Source organism: Somniosus microcephalus, unplaced genomic scaffold (assembly GCF_052327205.1).
Source record: "Somniosus microcephalus isolate GS21.2 unplaced genomic scaffold, FLI_Smic_1.0 unresolved_chr3, whole genome shotgun sequence".
NCBI lineage: Eukaryota > Metazoa > Chordata > Chondrichthyes > Squaliformes > Somniosidae > Somniosus > Somniosus microcephalus.
In genome coordinates this window covers 69,817,772-69,838,661 of record NW_028225181.1, presented here as the reverse complement: position 1 = coordinate 69,838,661, position 20,890 = coordinate 69,817,772, and the positions used below count along the sequence as shown (strand labels likewise).

Genomic DNA, 20,890 nt, shown 5'->3' with positions numbered 1-20,890 from the left:
TTAATATAATGTATAGCTGGGTAGTGTAGTCTTATACATACAGCTATATACAGCTCTACTGCTCCACCTAGTGTCCACCACAGAATGACATGTTATTGATCACTACACCTCCGCGCGGAGAGAATCGTCTCCCACCATGGGTGCTGTGCCCCCCTCCCTACCGTTACTGACATCTGTGTTCGGCAGGAGTTGCCTGTCCCTCGGGAGGGTAAGACAGATGAGTCTGCCCCGCCTGCGCCTCCTGGGGATTGGGAAGAGACCCTGCACGTGGGGGGGACCGCGGATCTACCCGCGGAGGAAATACCAAAAGAACCGTTACATCTCACCATGTCGGGCACCCTGGAGACTGGGGTGGGCGAGGCCAGTGAGGCTGGGCTCACCAGGACAGTCCCGACCATTCCCAGGCACTGCTTGATGTGGCCGAGGAATGTATTCAAGCTCCCCAGTCCGCTGGGTTGGTGGCTGATGGCGGTGAGGGGGAAGACCCCCTGACACCACCTCCGATGCTGTCGCCGGGGGTGTTGAGGGAAATGGGGATAGTGTTCTCCCCGGTTTCCCCATGCACCCCGGTGCCTGGGGTGGAGGGGGGCCCCGAACCGCCGCCGCCTCCTGACCCGGCACCTCTGGAGGAGCCCAGGGAGGAACCCTCTGCCGCTGATCCTGGGGGTGGGATCGGGACAGAGGTGGGGCTGGCTGATGAAGACCTCGCGGAGGAGGACGGGGACCCGGCGGAGAGCACCGAGGACGAGTCAGACTCCGTCGCCAGTGAGGCGGCGGATACCCTCGTGCCCCCCTCCGAGTCCCCCCTCATCCCCGTTGTGGAACTCCGGGACTTTCTGGCTGCATGCCGGGGTCACCCTGGCAAAATCCGGCTGGCCCTAGACAGATGGTCAGATCTGGCGCTGCTCGTCGGCTCCGTCCGTGCCGCTGTCAAATCCATGGACGCAGACGAGGGCGCGTGGCCATGTGAGCAGCGTCCAATCAACAAGTTCCTTGCTGGGCTGTTGAGGGAGTGGTGGTCGACAAGCGGCCGCTCTCCCTCCTCCCATTAGGTTAAGTAGAGGTTCCACTATGCTCTTGTCATGAAGATAACCATAGCCAGCCTCAACAACAATGGCAGCAGTGATGCACGCCGTAGATTTAATAACTTCTCGGTCCTCCGGGACGGGAGGTATGCGGTGTGCTTCCTGCAAGAAACCCACACCGTTCTGGAGGACGAGGCCACGTGGCTCCTGGAGTGGCAAGGAGGGGTCAGCATAAGTCACCTCTCCAACTATTCCAGCGGGGTGGCTATCTTGCTGGCCCTGCATTTTCAGCCGGTTATTTTGTGGGTCAAGGAACATGTGCCGGGCCGCTTGCTCCAGGTCACTGTTCACCTGGGGGGCATGCCGCTCCATCTAGTGAATGTGTACGCCCCCGCGGCCGGTGCGCAGCAAGTGCACTTCTTTGAAGAAGTGTCCGCTCTTCTGGGCTCCATCGATGTCGGCGAGTGCGTCATCCTCGGGGGGGATTTTAACTGCACACTCGAGGCAAGGGAGAAGTTGAGGGACCTGGTCGGGTCCTTCGACTTGGTGGACGTCTGCCGAAATCTCCATCCCGACTCCAGCGGCTTCACTTACATGAGGTCTGGAGGAGGAAGGTCCAGAATCGACCGCCTTTACATTTCCCGTGCGTACGTCTCCTGCGTTCCAGTGGCTTCCATGCGGCCAGTGCCATGCACGGACCACCACCTGGTGTGGGCAGAGCTCGTTCCGTTACACGCACGGGGGGGGTCCGCGTACTGGCATTTTAACAACCTGCTGCTGGAGGTCAAGCGGTTCCGGAATTCGTTTTGTCGGTTCTGGGCCGACTGGAGAAGGAAGCGGGGGGGTTTCCCCTCTGTAGTGTATGTAACCGTTCCACCTTTAAGAGAACTATTTTAAGGGTTGCACTACTTTATCTTGGCTGCTGTATACTGTAATACCGGTGGTGACCACACCGGTATATAAGTGCTGTGTAATGATTTATTGGGCAGTTCCGCCCTGACCTTCAACTAGTAAAGACCTGTTAAATTTTACTCTTGTGGTCTGTATAATAATTCTCATTGTAACACACAGACTTAACAGTGGCGACGAGTACGATCTTACCCTGCGGCAGAGATACATCCAAGGCAGTTTAACGCGTGTCGAGAGGAGGCATCCGCCCTCATCATTCTGCTGAGAAAAGACTCGGGTCTGCAGAGCAAAGGAAGAATTCTGACACGAAGCCTTCCATCAGCAACAGGCAGTGATCATCCCTTCTATCACGGTGGTGGGTAAGCCGATCAGCGACGAGCAGCAAGTCGGCCACGTTGGCGTGAAGTAGGGGAGGGAAAAACGGAGGATATAAGGGCGGAGAACTCGACCACTGCTGGGGAAAAGAGCCAGACAGAAGTCGGGGCCAGAGGCGCTGAGACTGGGGCCAGCGTAAGGCACGAAAGCCACGGTGCATGCAAATGCAGCCGGTGTAAAAGACCGGGCTGCAAGCGGGCTGGGAGACGCAACAACGTCGAGAGAGAGCTCGACTGCGACCGGTGAAAAAGTCCGGGCAGCTACCAAGGCCGCGAGGTGCAGCGACCGGGTCAGCGTAAGGCGCGGGAGAAAATAAAAAATAAAAAAACCGCGGCGAACTCAGCCGCAGCCGGGGGAAAGGACCGGACTGCAAGCTCGACCGTGACCGGTGAAAAAGGCCGGGCAGCTACCGAGGCCGCGAGGCGCAGCGACCGGGTCAGCGTAAGGCGCGGGAGAAAATTTAAAAAAAAAGGCGGAGAACTCAGCCGCAGCCGGGGGAAAGGACCGGACTGCAAGAGGGTCTGGGAGGCACGATTTGAAAACTGCTGGGGAGGGCGAACGCAGCAATACGGCAATCACCATTACAGCCAGCGGGGGAGAAAGGCAAATGCGGGAAGCCGCCATTTTCGTAGGCGGGGGAAGAAGACAAGCGCGGGAAACCACCATTTTGAAAAAAAAATAAAAGAAAAATTTCCTTTTGTTTCTCAAGAAGATTGCGAGGATGCCTAAGCGTGTTAACATCAACGATTTCGATTCCGATGTTGAAGATTGGGCCACGTATGTAGAACGCATAGAGATATATTGTAAGGCAAATAAAATATCAGATGAAGATAAAGCACTAACCTTACTAAACTCAATGGGTGCGAAGACATATGGGCTATTGAAGCATCTTCTATCACCAGCTAAACCGGCGGATCAGACTTTCGCTAAAATTGTTGCTGTCCTGAAAAATCATTTGAACCCCACACCGCTGATGTTAGCGGAACGATCTAAATTTTATGCGAGAACGCAACTGAAAGATGAAAGCAACGCGGAGTATTTAATTGAACTGCGGAAGCTAGCGAAATACTGTCAGTTTGGGGAAAGTCTGACAGAGGCACTGAGAGACAAATTCGTGTGTGGATTGTCGAAAGAAGGAACACAAAAGCGGCTGCTGGAAGAGAATTATCTTACCCTTGATAAGGCTGTCACTATTGCAGCATCGCACGAAGCCGCAGCGAGAGGCACTGCGGAAATGCAGCGGAAGGCAGCGGTACTCAGCGTAGATCAAATGGCTTTGGGTACAACAAAATGTTATCGTTGTGGAAAGACGACACACGATCAGAACCAATGCTGGTTTAAAAACCAGGAATGTAGAAAATGTGGCAAGCTTGGTCACATAGCTAAAGTATGCCGGTCAGGAAAGAAGACCAGCAACAAAAAGTCACCGCAGGAAAAGTGCAGAAAGGTACATAAGGTGGCTGAGAAGAGTTCGGATGAACAGAATTCGGATTCAGACTCCAACAGCAAGGAACTGGGTAGTCTGAGAATTCACAATGTGAGTAAGGAAGCTGACCGACAAACTATCTGGGTCACACTGCAGATAGCAGGAGTCCAAGTGAAGATGGAATTGGACACCGGATCGGCGTTGACGGTCATGAATAAGCAAGATTACAAAAGGTTATTCACACATATTCCCCTACGGGATACGGAGATAGTATTGCAGACATACACGGGGCAAAAAGTATACCCCATCGGAAAGATAAAAGTCAAGGTGATACACAAGGGCAAAGAACACCAAGGAATGGACTTATATGTACTACCTGAGAGAGGTCCACTACTTCTGGGACGGGAGTGGATCAGGAAAATAAATATGGACTGGCACTCCCTAAAAGCAATGACGGTAGATTCCGGAAAAAAAAATGTCAAACCTGAACGATTGTCCAGAATATTGGATGAGGCTAAAGAGGTGTTCCAACAGAGACTGGGAACACTAAGAGGAATTAAGGCAAAAATCAAGATTGCAGAACATGCAAACCCAAAGTTTTTCAAAGCCAGACCGGTACCTTATGCGATACGACCTGCTGTGGAAGCTGAGCTGGAAGGGCTAGAACATTCAGGAGTACTGTCTAAGGTGGACTGGAGTGAGTGGGCCACGCCCATTGTTCCCGTCATGAAGCGTTCATCGAGTAACAAGCCAGGGGAACCGGGGAAGGTCCGCATCTGTGGAGACTTCAAGATCACAGTTAATCCGGTGCTTCACACGGTGCAATATCCACTTCCGCGGATTGAGGATATCTTTGCTTCATTGTCTGGCGGGAAACACTTCACCAAGATAGACCTGGCGCAAGCGTACTTACAGATGGAAGTTGAGGAAGAGTCGCGCCAGTATCTCACAATCAACACGCACAGAGGCTTGTATCGATATAATAGATTGGTTTTTGGAGTGGCTTCGGCTCCAGCAATTTGGCAGAGGGCCATGGAGCAGGTATTACAGGGAATTCCAAACACTCAATGTTACTTGGGTGATATCCTGATTACAGGAGATGACGATGAGGAACACCTTCCAAATTTGAAACTGGTGCTCACCAGATTGAAGGAATATGGACTTCGAGTTAATCGCCAGAAATGTGAGTTCTTTCAGAAACGGATCTCGTACTGTGGTCATGTCATTGACCAGGAGGGGCTGCACAAGTCACCTGACAAGATCGAAGCTGTTGTGAAGGCTCCTGCTCCGGAAAATGTATCCCAGTTGAGGTCGTTCCTAGGGTTGATTAACGACTACCATAAGTTTCTGCCAAATCTATCCATGGTGCTGCACCCGCTGAATGCTCTTTTGCAGAAAGAAGTACCATGGAAGTGGAGCGAGGACTGTAAGAAGGCCTTTCGCAAAAGCAAGGCATTGATCACCTCAGAGGAAGTGTTGGCTCATTTCAACCCAACGCTACCTATTCGTTTAGCTTGTGATGCTTCTCCTTATGGTATTGGGGCAGTACTCTCACACAAGTTGCCAAATGGCTTGGAAAGGCCAGTCGCATTTGCATCCAGATCATTGACCTCCGCTGAGCGCAACTATGCTCAGATAGATAGGGAGGCTCTCAGCCTGGTGTGGGGAGTAAAGAAGTTTAATCATTACCTGCAGGGCCAGAAGTTTACACTGCTGACAGACCACCAGCCGTTGGTATCCATATTCAACCCTAAAAAGGGCGTTTCCATTATGACAGCGCAAAGGCTACAGAGGTGGTCCCTTTTCCTAGGGGCACACCAATATGACATAGAATACAAAGGATCAAAACAGCATGGGAATGCTGATGGTTTATCGTGCCTACCGTTGCCAACGGTAGAAGAGGCGCCTACAGTGGACCCAGTGGAGATGTTCCACTCAACCATAGTGGAATGTCTACCAGTAACAAATTCTACCATCGAAAAGGAAACGAGAAATGACCCGACTCTCTCACGAGTCTACGATTTAACGGCGAAGGGATGGCCAGCACATGGCGAACCACTGTTGCCAGCATTCTCGCAAAGAAGAGAGCAGCTGTCAGTGTGCCGAGGAACTTTGATGTGTGGATCCAGAGTGGTGATTCCACCCAAACTCCAGCATAAAGTGCTAAAGGAGCTTCACGAGGGGCATCTGGGTGGAGTGAAAATGAAGAACCTAGCCAGAGCGTTTGTGTGGTGGCCAGGTATCGATGGAGACATCGAAGAAATGACCAAGAGCTGTCTAGGATGCCAGAAGGTCCAAAACGCCCCACCACAAGCCCCTCTACATCCATGGGAGTGGCCCTCATCTCCATGGCAAAGGGTACATATCGACTTTGCTGGTCCATTTATGGACTCAATGTTCTTAATCGCGGTAGATGCACACTCCAAGTGGCCGGAGGTAATAAAGATGTCCTCCACCACCACGGAAAAAACCATCACAGTATTAAGGACCATATTTGCCAGGAATGGGCTGCCTGAACAGATCTGTTCTGATAATGGACCGCAATTTGTGTCCGAAGAATTCAGGAAGTTCTTAAAAACAATGGGGTTAAGCATTACACGTCCGCCCCATACCATCCCGCCACCAATGGATTAGCTGAAAGGTTTGTCCAGACCTTCAAGAAGGCCATAAAGGCCATGGGTAATGAAGACATAAATCTACAACATAAGGTAGATAACTTCTTGTTTGCCTACAGGAATGCAACACATGCGGTTACAAATCAAACTCCCGCCATGATGTTTTTCAATAGAAGACTAAGATGCGGGCTGGATTTGACCAAGCCAAACATCAGAAGGGACGTAGAGAACCGGCAATTTCAAGGCATGAATGAAAGGCCAACTAGAACCTTCCAGATAGGTCAACAAGTTTTGGCCCGGGACTACCGTACCAAGAAATGGCAGCCTGGAACTATTTGCACACGACTAGGACCGCTGATGTATACCGTGGACATTGGTGAAAACATAATAAGGCGCCATGTTGACCAGACCATAGAGTCATCTGAAAAGGGACAACCTACTCCACAACTCTATTCGCCTAATGATGAAGCAGAGATACCCATAGTATCTACCTCCGATCCGGTGATACTGGAATCAGATGAACCCGACACTGGCCTTCAAGCCGAATCGACCTTGCCAAAAGAACCTACTACACCACCGAAAACTACTACAGCACCGAGGCGTTATCCGGACCGAGTCAGGAAGCCTCCAGAGACTGAATCTGTAAACTGTTTTTACATGAAGTTGTGTATATATGTTATGATGTTATGTTTAATGGGGAATATATACTGTTATGCTAAAAAGGGAGGATTGTAGTGTATGTAACCGTTCCACCTTTAAGAGAACTATTTTAAGGGTTGCACTACTTTATCTTGGCTGCGGTATACTGTAATACCGGTGGTGACCACACCGGTATATAAGTGCTGTGTGATGATTTATTGGGCAGTTCCGCCCTGACCTTCGACTAGTAAAGACCTGTTAAATTTTACTCTTGTGGCCTGTGTAGTAATTCTCAATATAACACACAGACTTAACACCCTCCTTGAGGCTATGGTGGGACGTGGACAAGGCTCACGTCCATCTCTTCTGTCAGGAGTACGCGAGGGGGTCGACCAAGAGGCGGGAGGCCCAGGTCGGGCGATGGAGAGGGAGGTGCTCGACCTGGAGTCCCGTCTCGGTCGAGTTGTCAATGACCCGGCCCTGCGGAAGGTGTACGAAGAGAAGAAGGGCGCGCTGAAGGACCTGCAGCTCGTCAGGTCCAGAGGCGCGTACATGAGGTCGCGGATCCGGATCCTCCGGGACCGAGACCGCGGCTCCCCCTTCTTCTACTCACTGGAAAAAAGACAGGGGGTCCGTTAGCAGCTCTTGGGGCTGCTGGCTGATGACGGATATCTGGTCTCGGATCCAGAGGGGATCAGCGCGAAGACCCGGGCCTATTACGGGACTCTGTTCTCTCCGGATCCGTCCAGCGAGGATGCGCAGAGTTTTGTGAGAGGATCTGCCGAAGGTCAGCCTGGAGGGCGCCGAAAAATTGGATGCTCCACTAAGCTTGGCGGAGCTAACCGGCGCCCTTGGCCAGCTCTCGAGGGGAAAGTCCCCGGGGCTGGATGGGCTGACCATGGAGTTCCACAGGGCATCCTGGGACATTCTGGGGGGTGACTATGCGTGGGTCCTGGGGGAAAGTCTGGCGACCAGGGAGATGCCCCTCTCGTGGCGCAGGGCGGCCATTGTCCTGCTGCCTAAGAGTTGTGATCTCCGCCTTTTAAAAAACTGGTGCCCGGTCTCCCTCCTCAGCATGGATTATAAAATTTTTGCCAGGGCCATGTCTGCCTGCCTTGGCACCGTGCTGGCCTACATGATCCACCCTGACCAGTCCTACACGGTCCTGGGCCGGACTATCCACGATAACATCCATCTGGTCCGGGACCTGGTCCACCATTTCCAGAGGGCTGGTCTGTCGGTCGCCTTCCTTTCTCTGGATCAGGAGAAGGCGTTCGACAGGGTGGATCACAAGTATCTTTTCGGAACTTTGCACGCATTCGGGTTTTGGACGCATTTTGTCGCCTGGATCTGACTTCTGTATGCCGCCGCGGAGTGTCTGATAAAAGTTAACGGGTCTTTGATGGTGCCCCTTCGCTTTGGGAGGGGTGTGCGTCAGGGATGCCCCGTGCCCCAGTTATATGCCGTCTGCATGGAGCCTTTCCTGCGCCTCTTGCGGAAGAGGTTGACGGGACTGGCTCTGCAAGGGCCGGGCATGGAGGTCGTCCTCCTGGCTTACGCCGATGACATGCTCCTCATGGTCACGGATCCCGCTGACTTGTGGAGGATGTGAGAATGCCAGCAGATTTACTCGGATGCATCCTCCACCAGGATCAACTGGGAGAAATGTTCTGGACTCCTGGTGGGCCAGTGGTGGGTGGACTCCCTGCCGGAGGAGTTCACAGGCCCTTCACCTGCAGCACCACACACCTCTACTTGGGAGTCTTCCTCAGCCCCGCCGAGGACGCCTGGCCGGCGAACTGGCAAGAGCTGGAGGCCAAAGTCAGCGCTCGCCTAGGACGCTGGACAGGACTGCTCCGAGTGTTGTCTGACAGGGGTCGAGCGCTGGTCATATACCAGCTGGTGGCTGCCATGTTGTGGTACCTGTTGGTCACTTTGATCCCGCCCCCTGCGTTTGTCGCCAAGATGCAGAAGAAGCTCATCGACTTCTTCTGGGACAAAGGGAAGCACTGGGTCTCTGCCGCGGTTCTGAGTCTCCCGCTTAGGGAGGGCGGTCAGGCGTTGGTGTGCCTTCGCACCCGGGCGGCGACTTTCTGTCTTCAGACCCTGCAGAGATACCTGTACATCGAGAATCCTCCTCGATGGTGTGCGCTGGCGACGTATTTCTTCCACCAGCTGCAAGGCCTCAACTATGACACGCAGCTCCTGTTTGTGGAATTGGGCCGTACGTGTGCCTACCTGCGGGAGTTGCCTGTCTTCTACCAGGAACTGCTATGGGTCTGAAACAGCATCGCCTCCAGGCGGAGTTCTCTCCCGTCAGGAGTGGCGGCTTTCCTTCAGGAGCCGCCGCTCAGGAATCCGCACCTCCGTGACTGCTGGATCGGGTGGCTGGCAGAGGGCAGGGCTGTGCCTGGTAAGTTGACCAGGGTCGGGGACCTGCTCGATGGCGGAGGAGTGGGTTGGATGGTGCCGGAGGAGCTGGCGCAGCGCCTCTCCTGGGCCAACGTCCGGCTCGTGGCCAAAGCCATTGAGACGCTGAAAGTGGCACTGGGCCCCGACTCCAATAGGTGTATCGAGGAGGCTCAGGCATGTGGGGCGATCCTGTCCGAACTGACCCCTGTTCGGACGGAATTCCTCATCGGCGCACGGCCCTGGAACCCCTCTCGGGTACTGGCGCCTCACAACTTGAGCCGTCTCGAGGAAATGCCCTCTGTGCCTTTTAGTTCTGCGCGGAGGGGTTTCCTGTATGGGCTGCTCCTGCACACTCTCCACTTTGTCATCTTCGCCTGCCGTCCGGACACGCCTTGGCGTGCCATTTTGCCATCCGGCGGAGGTCCCCAATGGGGGGCTCTCTACATGGGAGTCCTCCCTTTATCTATTGGGGACTTGGCCTGGAGGGTGTTGCATGGAGCAGTCCCGTGCAATAAGATTTTAGATAAGTTCATGGACTCCCAGGCCTCTTGCTATTTTTGCGGCCCAGAGGAGTCCGTGTTCCATGTTTATGTGGAATGTGAGAGGTTGCAGCCCCTGTTCCATTATTTGAAGGGGCTGCTCCTTGATTTTTGGCTGCACTTCAGTCCCACGCTCCTGATCTACGGCCACCCAGTGCGGAGGAGAGAGGGCAGGTCGGAGGACCTACTTGTGGGACTTCTCCTGGGCCTGGCCAAAGTGGCCATAAACAGGTCCAGGCAGCGGGCGGTCGGGCGTGGGGGTCGTTCGGCCCGATTGCCTGCCTCTCTTCCGCGGCTATGTTCGCGCCCGTTGGCCCTGGAGATGGAGCACGCGGTGTCTGCCGGCACACTTGAGACCTTCCGAGAGTGGTGGGTGCCGTGGGGACTGGAGTGCATCATCGCCCCGGCCAATGTGATTTTAATTTAATTTGATACGTTTTTTAAATTAATCCAATGTTTTTAACCTTTTTACAGACCATTTGTTCGGCTGGGAGAAGGGGAGGCTCCGCTCCGCGATGCAGAGAGCCCTGCAGATGGAGAAGAATGTCGACCAGAGTCTGCTGGATCTGCACAAACTCTCCACTGGGAGCGCCGACCCTCAACTGTGTGAATTCCTGGAGACCCACTATCTGGATGAACAAGTGAAGATGATCAAGAAGCTCGGAGATCACATCATTAACTTGAAGAGACTGGGACCCCTGCCATGTAGGCATGAGGGCTTGTGACTTTGTACAAAGAGCTGAGACTTCAGCTCTGTGAATGTCATTAAAAAAAAACACAAAAAAAATGAACCAAAAAATAATGAATAAAAAAAAACTGCTGGTAGGCCGCGCCACAGGGCTTATAAAGCTGGAGAATGGCCTCAGGCCTGAATAAGATCCAACGGCCCAGTCTGTATTCCACCGGACAGCAGCTGTGAGGCTTTTTCTCAGTGACAGGCCTGGGTTACACGCCGCCATCTTGGTGGAGGAAGGACAGACCGATTCCACCTGCACCACGGCAAATAAATAAATAAAAAAACTGTGGGCAGGCTGCGCCGCAGGGTTTATAAAGTTGGAGAATGGCCTCAGGCCCAAATGAGATCCAGCGGCCGAATGTGTTCTGCCGGACGGCAGCAGTGAGGCTTTTTCTCGGTGGCAGGCCCGGGTTACACGCCACCATCTTGGTGAAGGAAGGACAGACCATTTCTAGCTGCAGCAGGGCGCATGCGTGGCCATCTTTGTACAGGAACAGAGCGTGGGCGGGGCTTCAGGGTCCCAGTGACCAGGAGAGACAATCATTGACTCATGATTTTATTCTCACTCTGCACACAGCAGGTGTAGAACTGAAGGTTTCAGGGTCCCAGTGACCTGGACAATCATTGACTCATGATTTTATTCTCACTCTGCACACAGCAGGTGTAGAACTGAACCCAACCAGAGTAGAGGGAGGGGGAAAACTGGGAGTGGAGGAAAGAAATGTTGGAGATGGTGCAATGGGTTTGGATTTCAGCACAGGGAGCAGGGAGAGTGTGTGGGATGGGGATTTACAGCTTTGCGGTTAAAATGTGTTATTTTGGACATATTTCTAAATTTGCCATTTTCTGCCCACAGGGCAATCACAGTGCACTGACCAACACCTCAGCTTGTCAGAATAGGGCAGGTGGAACCGAGCCAGAGGCAGCTCTGGGACTTCATCTTCTGAGCATTGGGTTGGGAAAGAAGAATTCCATTGTTTATTGGGCCCTGGCGAGCACTGCCCTCCCTCCCACAATTTGAATATTTTGATGCATCTGTCTATTTATATACTAGGAATGTTTTAATTACTTTCATAGCAAAATGTATTTATTATTAAACATTCACAGAAGCAACTGTGGTAACAATTGAATAAAACTCAGAGAGTTGTCGGGAGCTGGAACGTTCTACCTGAAAAGGTCATGAGCTGATTCCATCAATGATTTTAAAAGGGAGTTGGGCGGGTACTTGAGGATGAGGATCTTACAGGGTTACGGACAACAAGCAGGGATGTGGGACTAAGCACGAGTGCTCTTTCTAAGAGCCAGCACAGGCACGATGGGCCGAATGGCCTCCTTCGTGCTGTACTTTTCAATGATTCGTTGAAAACTAACAGAACCAAAGAAATGATCTTTGATGAAGTTCTGATGAAGGGTCCCAGACCTGAAACGTTAACTCTGTTTCTCTCTCCACGGATGCTGCCTGGCCTGCTGAGTATTTCCAGCATTTTCTGTTGTTATTTCAGATTTCCAGCATCTGCAGTATTTTGCAATTATAAAGAAATGATCTTCCTTGGTTATTGATCATTTCACTAAATTTCAACAGAGTTCTCTATACACCAACAACAACTTTTTAAAAATTCATTTATAGAATGTGGGTGTCGCTGGCTGGCTAGGCCTGCATTTAGTGCCCATCCCTAATTGCCCTTGAGAAGATGGTGGTGAGCCGCCTTCTTGAACCGCTGCAGTCCATATGGTGTAGGTACACCCACAATGCTGTTAGGAAGGGAGTTCCAGGATTTTGGCCCAGCGACAGTGAAGGAACGGCGATACAGGTCCAAGTCAGGATGGTGTGTGGCTTGGAGGGGAACTTGTAGGTGGTGATGTTCCCATGTGTTTGCTGCCCTTGTCCTTCTAAGTGGTAGAGGTCGCGGGTTTGGAAGGTGCTGTTGAAGGAGCTTTGGCGAGTTGCTGCAGTGCATCTTGTAGATGGTACACACTGCAGCCACAGTGTGCCGGTGGTGGAGGGAGTGAATGTTGAAGGTGGTGGATGGAGTGCCAATCAAGCGGGCTACTTTATCCTGAAAAGTGTCGAGCTTCTTGAGTGTTGTTGGAGCTGCACTCATCCAGGCAAGTGGAGAGTACTCCATCACACTCCTGACTTGTGCCTTGTAGATGGTGGAAAGGCTTTGGGGAGTCAAGAGGTGAGACACTCGCTGCAGAATTCCCAGCCTCTGGCCTGCTCTTGTAGCCACAGTATTTATATGGCTGGTCCAGTTCAGTTTCTGATCAATGGTAACCCCCAGGATGTTGATAGTGGGGGATTCAGCGATGGTAATGCCATTGAATGTCAAGGGGAGATGGTTAGAGTCTCGCTTGTTGGAGATGGTCATTGCCTGGCACTTGTGTGGTGCGAATGTTACTTGCCACTTGTCAGCCCAAGTCTGAATGTTGTCCAGGTCTTGCTGCATATGGACACAGACTGCGTCAGTACCTGATGAGTCTTGAATTGTGCTGAACAGTGTGCAATCATCAGCGAACATCCCCACTTCTGACCTTATGATGGAGGGAAGGTCATTGATGAAACAGCTGAAGATGGTTGGGCCTAGGACACTGCCCTGAGGAACTCCTGCAGTGATGTCATGTGATTGAGATGAATGACCTCCAACAACCACAGCCAACTTCCTTTGTGCTAGGTATGATTCCAACCAATGGAGAGTTTTCCCCTTGATTCCCATTGACTTCAGTTTTGCTAGGGCTCCTTGATGCCACACTCGATCAAATGCTGCCTTGATGTCAAGGGCAGTCACTCTCACCTCACCTCTTGAGTTCAGCTCTTTTGTCCATGATTGGACCAAGGCTGTAATGTGGTCAGGAGCTGAGTGGCCCTGGCGGAACCCAAACTGGGCGTCAGTTAGCAGGTTATTGCTGAGTAAGTGCCGCTTGATGGCACTGTCGACGACACCTTTATATAGAGCTTTTAAAACATCTCAAGGCACTTTACAGTAGGGTAAAAAGACAACAATCGACACACATATTTTGTTTGTGGTCCAGTGAACTGACACAAAGTTCCTTCACAACTGTAACAATTTTATTGCGGTTGCTGTGAAGGCTGTGCTCGCTCTGCTCGTACACCTGGTCTCCAAAGGAGGCAAAACAGGACTAATGCTGCCGAGCTCAGCTCTTTTTGATCAGAAAATATCAACTGTTTCGCCTCGCCAGGAAATGCACAAAAGAGGCAGCAGTGCTGATTGGCTGCCCAGGGAAGTCCTATTTAGATTAAACTCCTTCACCCAGAGGGTGCTGAGAATGAGGAACTTGCTGCCACAGGGAGTAGTTGAGGCGAAGAGCATGGATGTATTTAAGGGGAAGCTGGATTAACATATGGGAGAAAGGAATAGAAGGAGATGCTGATAGGGTGAGATGAAGAGAGATGGGAGGAGGCTCGTGTGGAGCATAAACACCACATGGACCAGTTGGGCCGATTGGCCTGTTTCTGTGCTGTACAATCTGTGTAATTCTATGTAATAAGAGAGGAGAGAATGTTCCATAGAAACTAGAATTATCTGTTCCGAATTTTAATCCTGAACTTACAGTGATGTCTTTTGTAAACTGCTTTTACAGGGAATATCATCGGCCTTTGAATGTGGAAGGTAAATGTTTGCCTGTTCTGTCTGTGGGAAAAAATTTCAAAGATCGGTATGACTGGAAAAGCACCGAGACACACACACCCGAGTGAGAGTGTTCCTGTGCACTGACTGTGGAAAGAGCTTTAACCAGTTACACAGTCTGAAAAAACATCGCACCGATTGTCCAACCTGGAGAGACAGAAGGACACCCACACCACGGAGAAACTGTGGGAATGTGAGGACTGTGGGAATGGATTTAGCTCCCCGTCCCGGCTGGAAACTCATCGATGCAGTCACACCGGGGAGAGGCCGATCACCTGCTCCAAGTGTGATAACGGATTTAGTGAGTCATCCCACCTTCTGACACATCAGCGACTTCACACTGAGGAGAGACCATTCAGTTGCTCTCACTGTGGGAAGAGGTTCAGGCAGTCATCTCACCTCATTGAGCACCAGTGCATTCACACTGGGCAGAGAGCATTCACCTGCCCTGTATGTAAGAAGGGATTCACTAATTCATCCACCCTGCTGATACAAAAGCACATTCACACTGCAGATAGGCCGTTCACCTGCCCTGTGTGTGAGAAGGGATTCATTAATTCCTCTGACCTTCTGAGACACCAGCGCATTCACACTGGGGTGAGGCCATTCACCTGCTCCGTGTGTGAGAAGAGATTCACTCAGTCATCCAACCTGCTGACACACCAGCGAGTTCACACCGGGGAGAGTCCGTTCACCTGCTCAGTGTGTGAGAAGGGATTCAATCAGTCATCCAACCTGCTGAGACACCAGCAAGTTCACAAGTGACTGCAGAGGTTCGATTCTGCTGTTATTGCTGCTGTTAATCACATCCAGGACTGAACCATGTTCATTCTGACAGTTGGGGTTTGTTTCTGCTGATGTTAATAGCCCCTATAACTGGGCTGGATTTTAATATTCTGGATATATAGCTGATTGAGTTGTCGGGGCTGCAGTGTCCCTTTAAGTACTGCTGTCTGATCTTTCCCCTTAATTTCTGATGAGTGTTCCTGAAATATTTTACAATAAAATTATGAACTTTTACTTCAATCGTATATTAATCTTTGCTATAAAATCTACAATTCATTGTCTGAAAGATTCCATTATCATCTCCAATTAGAAAGTGCTGATTAATCCTCGCTGATAACTCTTACTGACTTGCACATTACACACAGTGGCACCTCCATTTTCCACCAGAAAGAAGGGGAATGGGAATTGGTGGAGAATCGAGAGTCCCCAAATGTTGCCCCTCCCGTCTGGGACAGCAATCCCCTTGGCACGGGAATGGAGACAAGTCCAGTTATAGTGACGGGATGAGTTAAAGGTATTTACTCAGACGGGCGGAAGGTAGGAAGTGGTGTTCCACGGGGATCGGTGCTGGGACCACTGTTGTTCACCATTTACATGAATGATTTGCACTTGGGAATCAGAAGTACAATTTCAAAATTTGCTGATGACATTAAATTGGGGGGTGTAGTTAATACTGAGGAAGACTGCGATAGCATCCTTGTAGAATTATTCAGTTGTGTTCAGTAAATAGCACCATCTTTTAATTTGCTTTGACTGATCACATCACTATACAGTTATGTGAAAAACAGAAATCATTAACAGCTCCCAATTTCAGAATTGTTAGATTCAAACTCAACTTCTTCCAAGTACAATCTAACATTTCAAAAATTGTAATGGATGTAGGCGAGATATTAGGACTGTTGTCTAACACAATCCAAACACAGTGACACACAGACAGATGGCCAGGTGCAGCTTCACAGCAAATCCTTTCAAGCCTCACTAAAAAGTGGCAGACTGGCAATCCATTGTTCACTAATGGAGTTGTGATATTTGTACATTAAGAAATGGAAATGTGTCAAAGAGTTGATTAACAGAGTGGGGCATCATCTTCCTTTGATTTCTATTTCTGACACCAGGCAACAGAAAAAGGTCATTACAACATGACATAAACAGACTCTTCAGGTGTGAGACATCAGACTTCAGAACAACACGTCTGCCAGCTTTGGCCACAAACCCCAGTACAGTCAACCTTTCAGCAGCTGCAGCCCTGATTAAATAACTAGTAGTTTAACATGTCTAGTAGAACTTTTGTATCAAAATAGAAGAAATGTATTTGTGACACAAACACAATTAATAATTCAATCACAATGTGATTGTGAGGATCGATTATCGCCTCTTGATACCTTCTGTGTCCACCGGTCAAGGAAGGTATCACGTGAACCGGTGGACACCGTCTGCTCCCTCTCCAGGGCCACCCAGGCAAGGACAAGACCATGGGAGAGAGGCAGGCAGCCAGAGTGACCCCCCCATGGGCCCCGCCCATCCTGGGCCTACAAATTGCTGTTTATGCCAGGCCCAAGAGCAGGTCCAGGAGAAGATCCTCCGACTTACCCACCCGCCTCCGCACCGGGCGGGCAAAGATTAGGAGCGTGGGGCTAAAGTGTAACCAAGAGTTGAGGAGCAGCCCCTTCAGGGAACTACACAGGGGCTGTAACCTCTCACACTGAATATATACACGGCCTGTGGAATCCTCTAGGCGACAGAAACCACATCTGGGCTTGGAATCCGGAAAGGAGCTTAAAAACTGTTGCACACGACAGCTCTTTGTAACAGTCTCCACCCCAGATCCCCAATGGTGCTGGGAAGGACTCCCGCATAGAGAGCTCTCCATTGGGGACCCCTGCCTCCGCCAGACAGCAAGCTTACCTGCCAGTCTGATTGACATTGGGCAATAAACTAAATTAATCAATAAATGATACAGAAACCCAAGTCCCCAGCCCTGGTGTGAAGTACGCTGACCACCAATTTTCCGTTACTAGCTCGCACCTCAGGCCCCACCCAGTCTGGTTTAATTACTAAATGTTTTCTAACTCGGGTTCAGGCCTGTCATTCTGAGGGAAACAAGGCCTCATTTATTGGTGTGTCCCACCTGAGCGGCTGTTAATGGCTTTAATAAACTGGCAGCAAGGTTGTTTTTTAAGGTGGAAAGAGGTGAAAAACACCACTAGCGATGCCTCAAAACTTGCGGACAGAGAAATCCACTTCATCAGCGCCCCTGCCACAGGACTCAATATCCACCCCCTCCACCACTGGTGCACTGTGTCTGCAGTATGTACGGTCTACAAGATGACCACGGTCAGGCCGTGTGGAGTCAAGGGCCAGGCAACAGAATGGATGGAAAGATCGCAACAGACTTCCCTTAACTCCAACCCTCTGATTTCTGTTTTGTAGCCATCTTTCCATCCATTCTGCTGCCTGGCCCTTCACTCCACACAGCCTGACCTTGGTCATCTTGTAGATCTTACATACTGTTTATGGATAGCAAGCTGGTCACAAAACATAAAACAGAGTAGGGGTTGGGAGTAGCTACTCAGACTGGCAAAAGGTGGGAAGTGGTGTTCCACAGGAATCGGTGCTGGGATCACGTTGAATAACGATCTGGACTCGGGAATCAGAAGAACAATTTCAAAGTTTGTCAATAACACTAAATTGGAAGGTAGACTTAATACTGAGGAAGACAAAATGCAAGAAGATAATAAATTTCAGAATGGGCATGTAATTGGCAAATGAATTTCATTATAGATCAGTGTGAGGTGGTGTGTTAATGAATGCCACTGTAGATCAGTGTGAGGTGGTGTGTTGATGTATTTCACTGTAGATCAGTGTGAGGTGGTGTGTTAATGAATTTCACTATAGATCCGTGTGAGGTGGTGTGTTTTGGTGGGAAGAATAAGGAGGCCACTCACTATTTGGACAAGGGTGAAATTGGGTTGCTTTGCGCCTCGCACGATATTCAGCAGGTTAGCAGCGACAGTAGCCGGTAGCGCCCCGCAGCACTGCACCGCCGGCAACGAAGCCATCACCGTGCGCAGCGCCCCGGCTTCAACCTTGGGTTGTGAACCCTGACCTATCGCCGGACAATATGTCCGACAGGGTCAGGGGTCGTCCCTGCAGCCGTGGCGGCACCACTTAAAGGGCAGGTGTCGGGTGGTAACTTTTTATTTTGGCCAACTGCCAGCACCTGCCCCCTTCCCTCTTTGGGCTGTTGGCCGCGATCGCTCAGCCCGGCACTCCTCTTGATCCGACACCCCGCTCCCCAGTGGTCCAGCAGGGCCCCGGTGTGCGCAGTGCTAGGCCAATCCCCTTTAATCGAGGGGGGGAGGTCTGCTATGATGCGGTGCTATGTGCCGACGGGCGTGGCGCGGTTACACGAAGCACCGCGAAATTCACTGGTAGCGCCTCAAGAGGGGAGCGCTTCCAGTAGCACCCTGCCTCCTGCCTGGGGCGCTACCACTGAATTTAATGCGCAGGGGCGCTAACTTTTTTCGGGTGCTAAAATTAGCCCCAACGACGTTAGCGACCCAAAGGGGGCATCACCGAATTTTCCCCCTAAGAGTCTAAATGGGCTGGAGGAGCAGAGGGATCCAGGGACACAGATACACAAATCACTAAAAGTGGCGACACAGGTTAATAAGGCCATTAAAAAAAAGCACTGGGCTACATTCATAAAGGAGCCTCCTGTTCCGTGCCTAGGAGCTCTGAACCATGGCAGAGAGCGGCTGGGACACGCTTCTCACACGCCTCAAGATTACCCACACAGGGACTTTGCTGTCAGTGAAGAGAGACGAGAAAGACCAAAGTGCCATTTGCCCCTCTCAGTGTCGCCCTGAAGGACTGTGTCCAGGCTGGAATTCTGTTCCCACCGTACGATCCTCCCCCAGATTGTCCTTTCTGAGCTCCAGGCAGGTGATGCTAAACACTCAGGTGGGAAAGACAAAAATCTACAACAATGTGTTCAAAACAAAGCTGGTTTATTTGACATCTATCCAGAATATTAAACTCCAGCCCAGTTATAGGGGTTATTAACATCAGCAGAAACAAACCCCAACTGTCAGAATTAACATGGTTCAGTCCTGGATGTGATTAACTGCAGCAACAACAGCAGAATCCAACCCCTGCAGTCACTTGTGAACTCGCTGGTGTGTCAGCAGGTTGGATGAACGAGTGAATCCCTTCCCACACACGGAGCAGATGAATGGCCTCTCCCCAGTGTGAATGCGCTGGTGTACAATGAGCTCAAATGATCGCCTGAACCCAGTCCCGCAGTGAGAGCACCTGAACGGTCTCTCGTCAGTGTGAACACTTTGATGGGCCGTCAGTTCCCCAGAACTTTTATAACACTTCCCACAGTTCGAGCATTTAAAAGGTCTCTCATCAGTGTGAACTCGCTGGTGTGTCAGCAGGTGGGATGAATTAGTGAATCCCTTCCCACACTCAGAGCAGGTGAACGGCCTCTCCCCGGTGTGAATGCGCTGGTGTGTCAGCAGGATGGATGAACGAGTGAATCCCTTCCCACACACAGAGCAGGTGAACGGCCTCTCCCCAGTGTGAACTCGCTGGTGTATCAGCAGGTTGGATGAATGAATGAATCCCTTCCCACACTCAGTGCAGGTGAACGGCCTCTCCCCGGTGTGAATGCGCTGGTGTGTCTGAAGGCTAGATGACAGAGTGAATCCCTTCCCACATTCAGAGCAGGTGAACGGCCTCTCCCCGGTGTGAACACGCTGGTGTGTCAGCAGGTTGGAAGACTGAGTGAATCCCTTCCCACATTCAGAGCAGGTGAACGGCCTCTCCCCGGTGTGAATGCGCTTGTGTCTCGCTAGGCCAGAGGGTTGGCTGAAGCCTCGTCCACACACAGAACACATGTACGGTTTCTCCCCGCTGTGAACGGTGCTTTTTGCTTCCATGTTCAGAGGCTGATGATATTCAGATCCGATGAGTCGAGTGACTGTCAGATCTTGACGTGATGTTTGGTTTGAGTTTCCTGTCTGTAAATCCTCCCCTTCTAATACCCTGTAAAATTAATATAAAACAGGGAGCGTGAGAGAGAACCCACAAGAAAACAAAGGCAGGTTGTGAAATTGAGCTCAGTGAATCTGGTCATTTGGTGGGCCGGCACTAGAAAAAAGTGACCATGAAAGCTGCCGGATTGTCATAAAAACCCAACTGGTTCACTGATGTCCTTCAGAGAAGGGAATCCACCACCTGGTCTGGGCCTACACAAGACTCTGGCCTCTATGGGAGGAGAGAGTGAGAGAGGGAGGGAGAGGGAGGGCGAGGGGGCGAAGGAAAGCAACTTTATACACCTGCAACTCGACCAGAACTTTGACAGAACATCCAAAACCCGCAACCTCCACCACCTAGAAGGACAAGGGCAGCTGTTGTATGGGAGCACCATCACCTCCAAGTTCCCCTCCAAGTCACACATCATCCTGACTCAGATATATTCATCGTTGCTGGGTCATAATCCTGGAACTCCTTACCGAACAACATTGTGGGAATACCTTCACCACACGGACTGCAGTAGTTCAAGAAGGCGACTCACCACCCCCTTCTCAACAGGAAACTGGGGATTGGCAATATTTGCTGCTCTTGCGAGCTACGCCCACATCCCAAGAATAAATTAAAACAAATCTGTAGATGTAAACTGGATTAAAAGCCTGTACAGAAATACTTGTTCCTAAAACAATACTCTTTTACATTGTACGGACAGTGTCTGTGTAACAACCTAATCTCTCCCAG

At 50.9% G+C, this 20,890-nt stretch overlaps 1 protein-coding gene across 1 annotated transcript in view; it reads right to left on the bottom strand.

Annotated features, from left to right (window-relative positions):
- The window catches only part of LOC147091911 (uncharacterized), a 46,371-nt gene extending 26,139 nt beyond the window's left edge, over positions 1-20,232 (bottom strand). The window contains 1 exon segment of the mRNA XM_085976637.1: positions 19,273-20,232. Within this exon segment, the coding sequence (XP_085832763.1) occupies positions 19,273-20,055 (783 nt within the window). The 5' untranslated portion in view covers positions 20,056-20,232.
- Between the last annotated feature and the right edge of the window lie 658 nt (positions 20,233-20,890).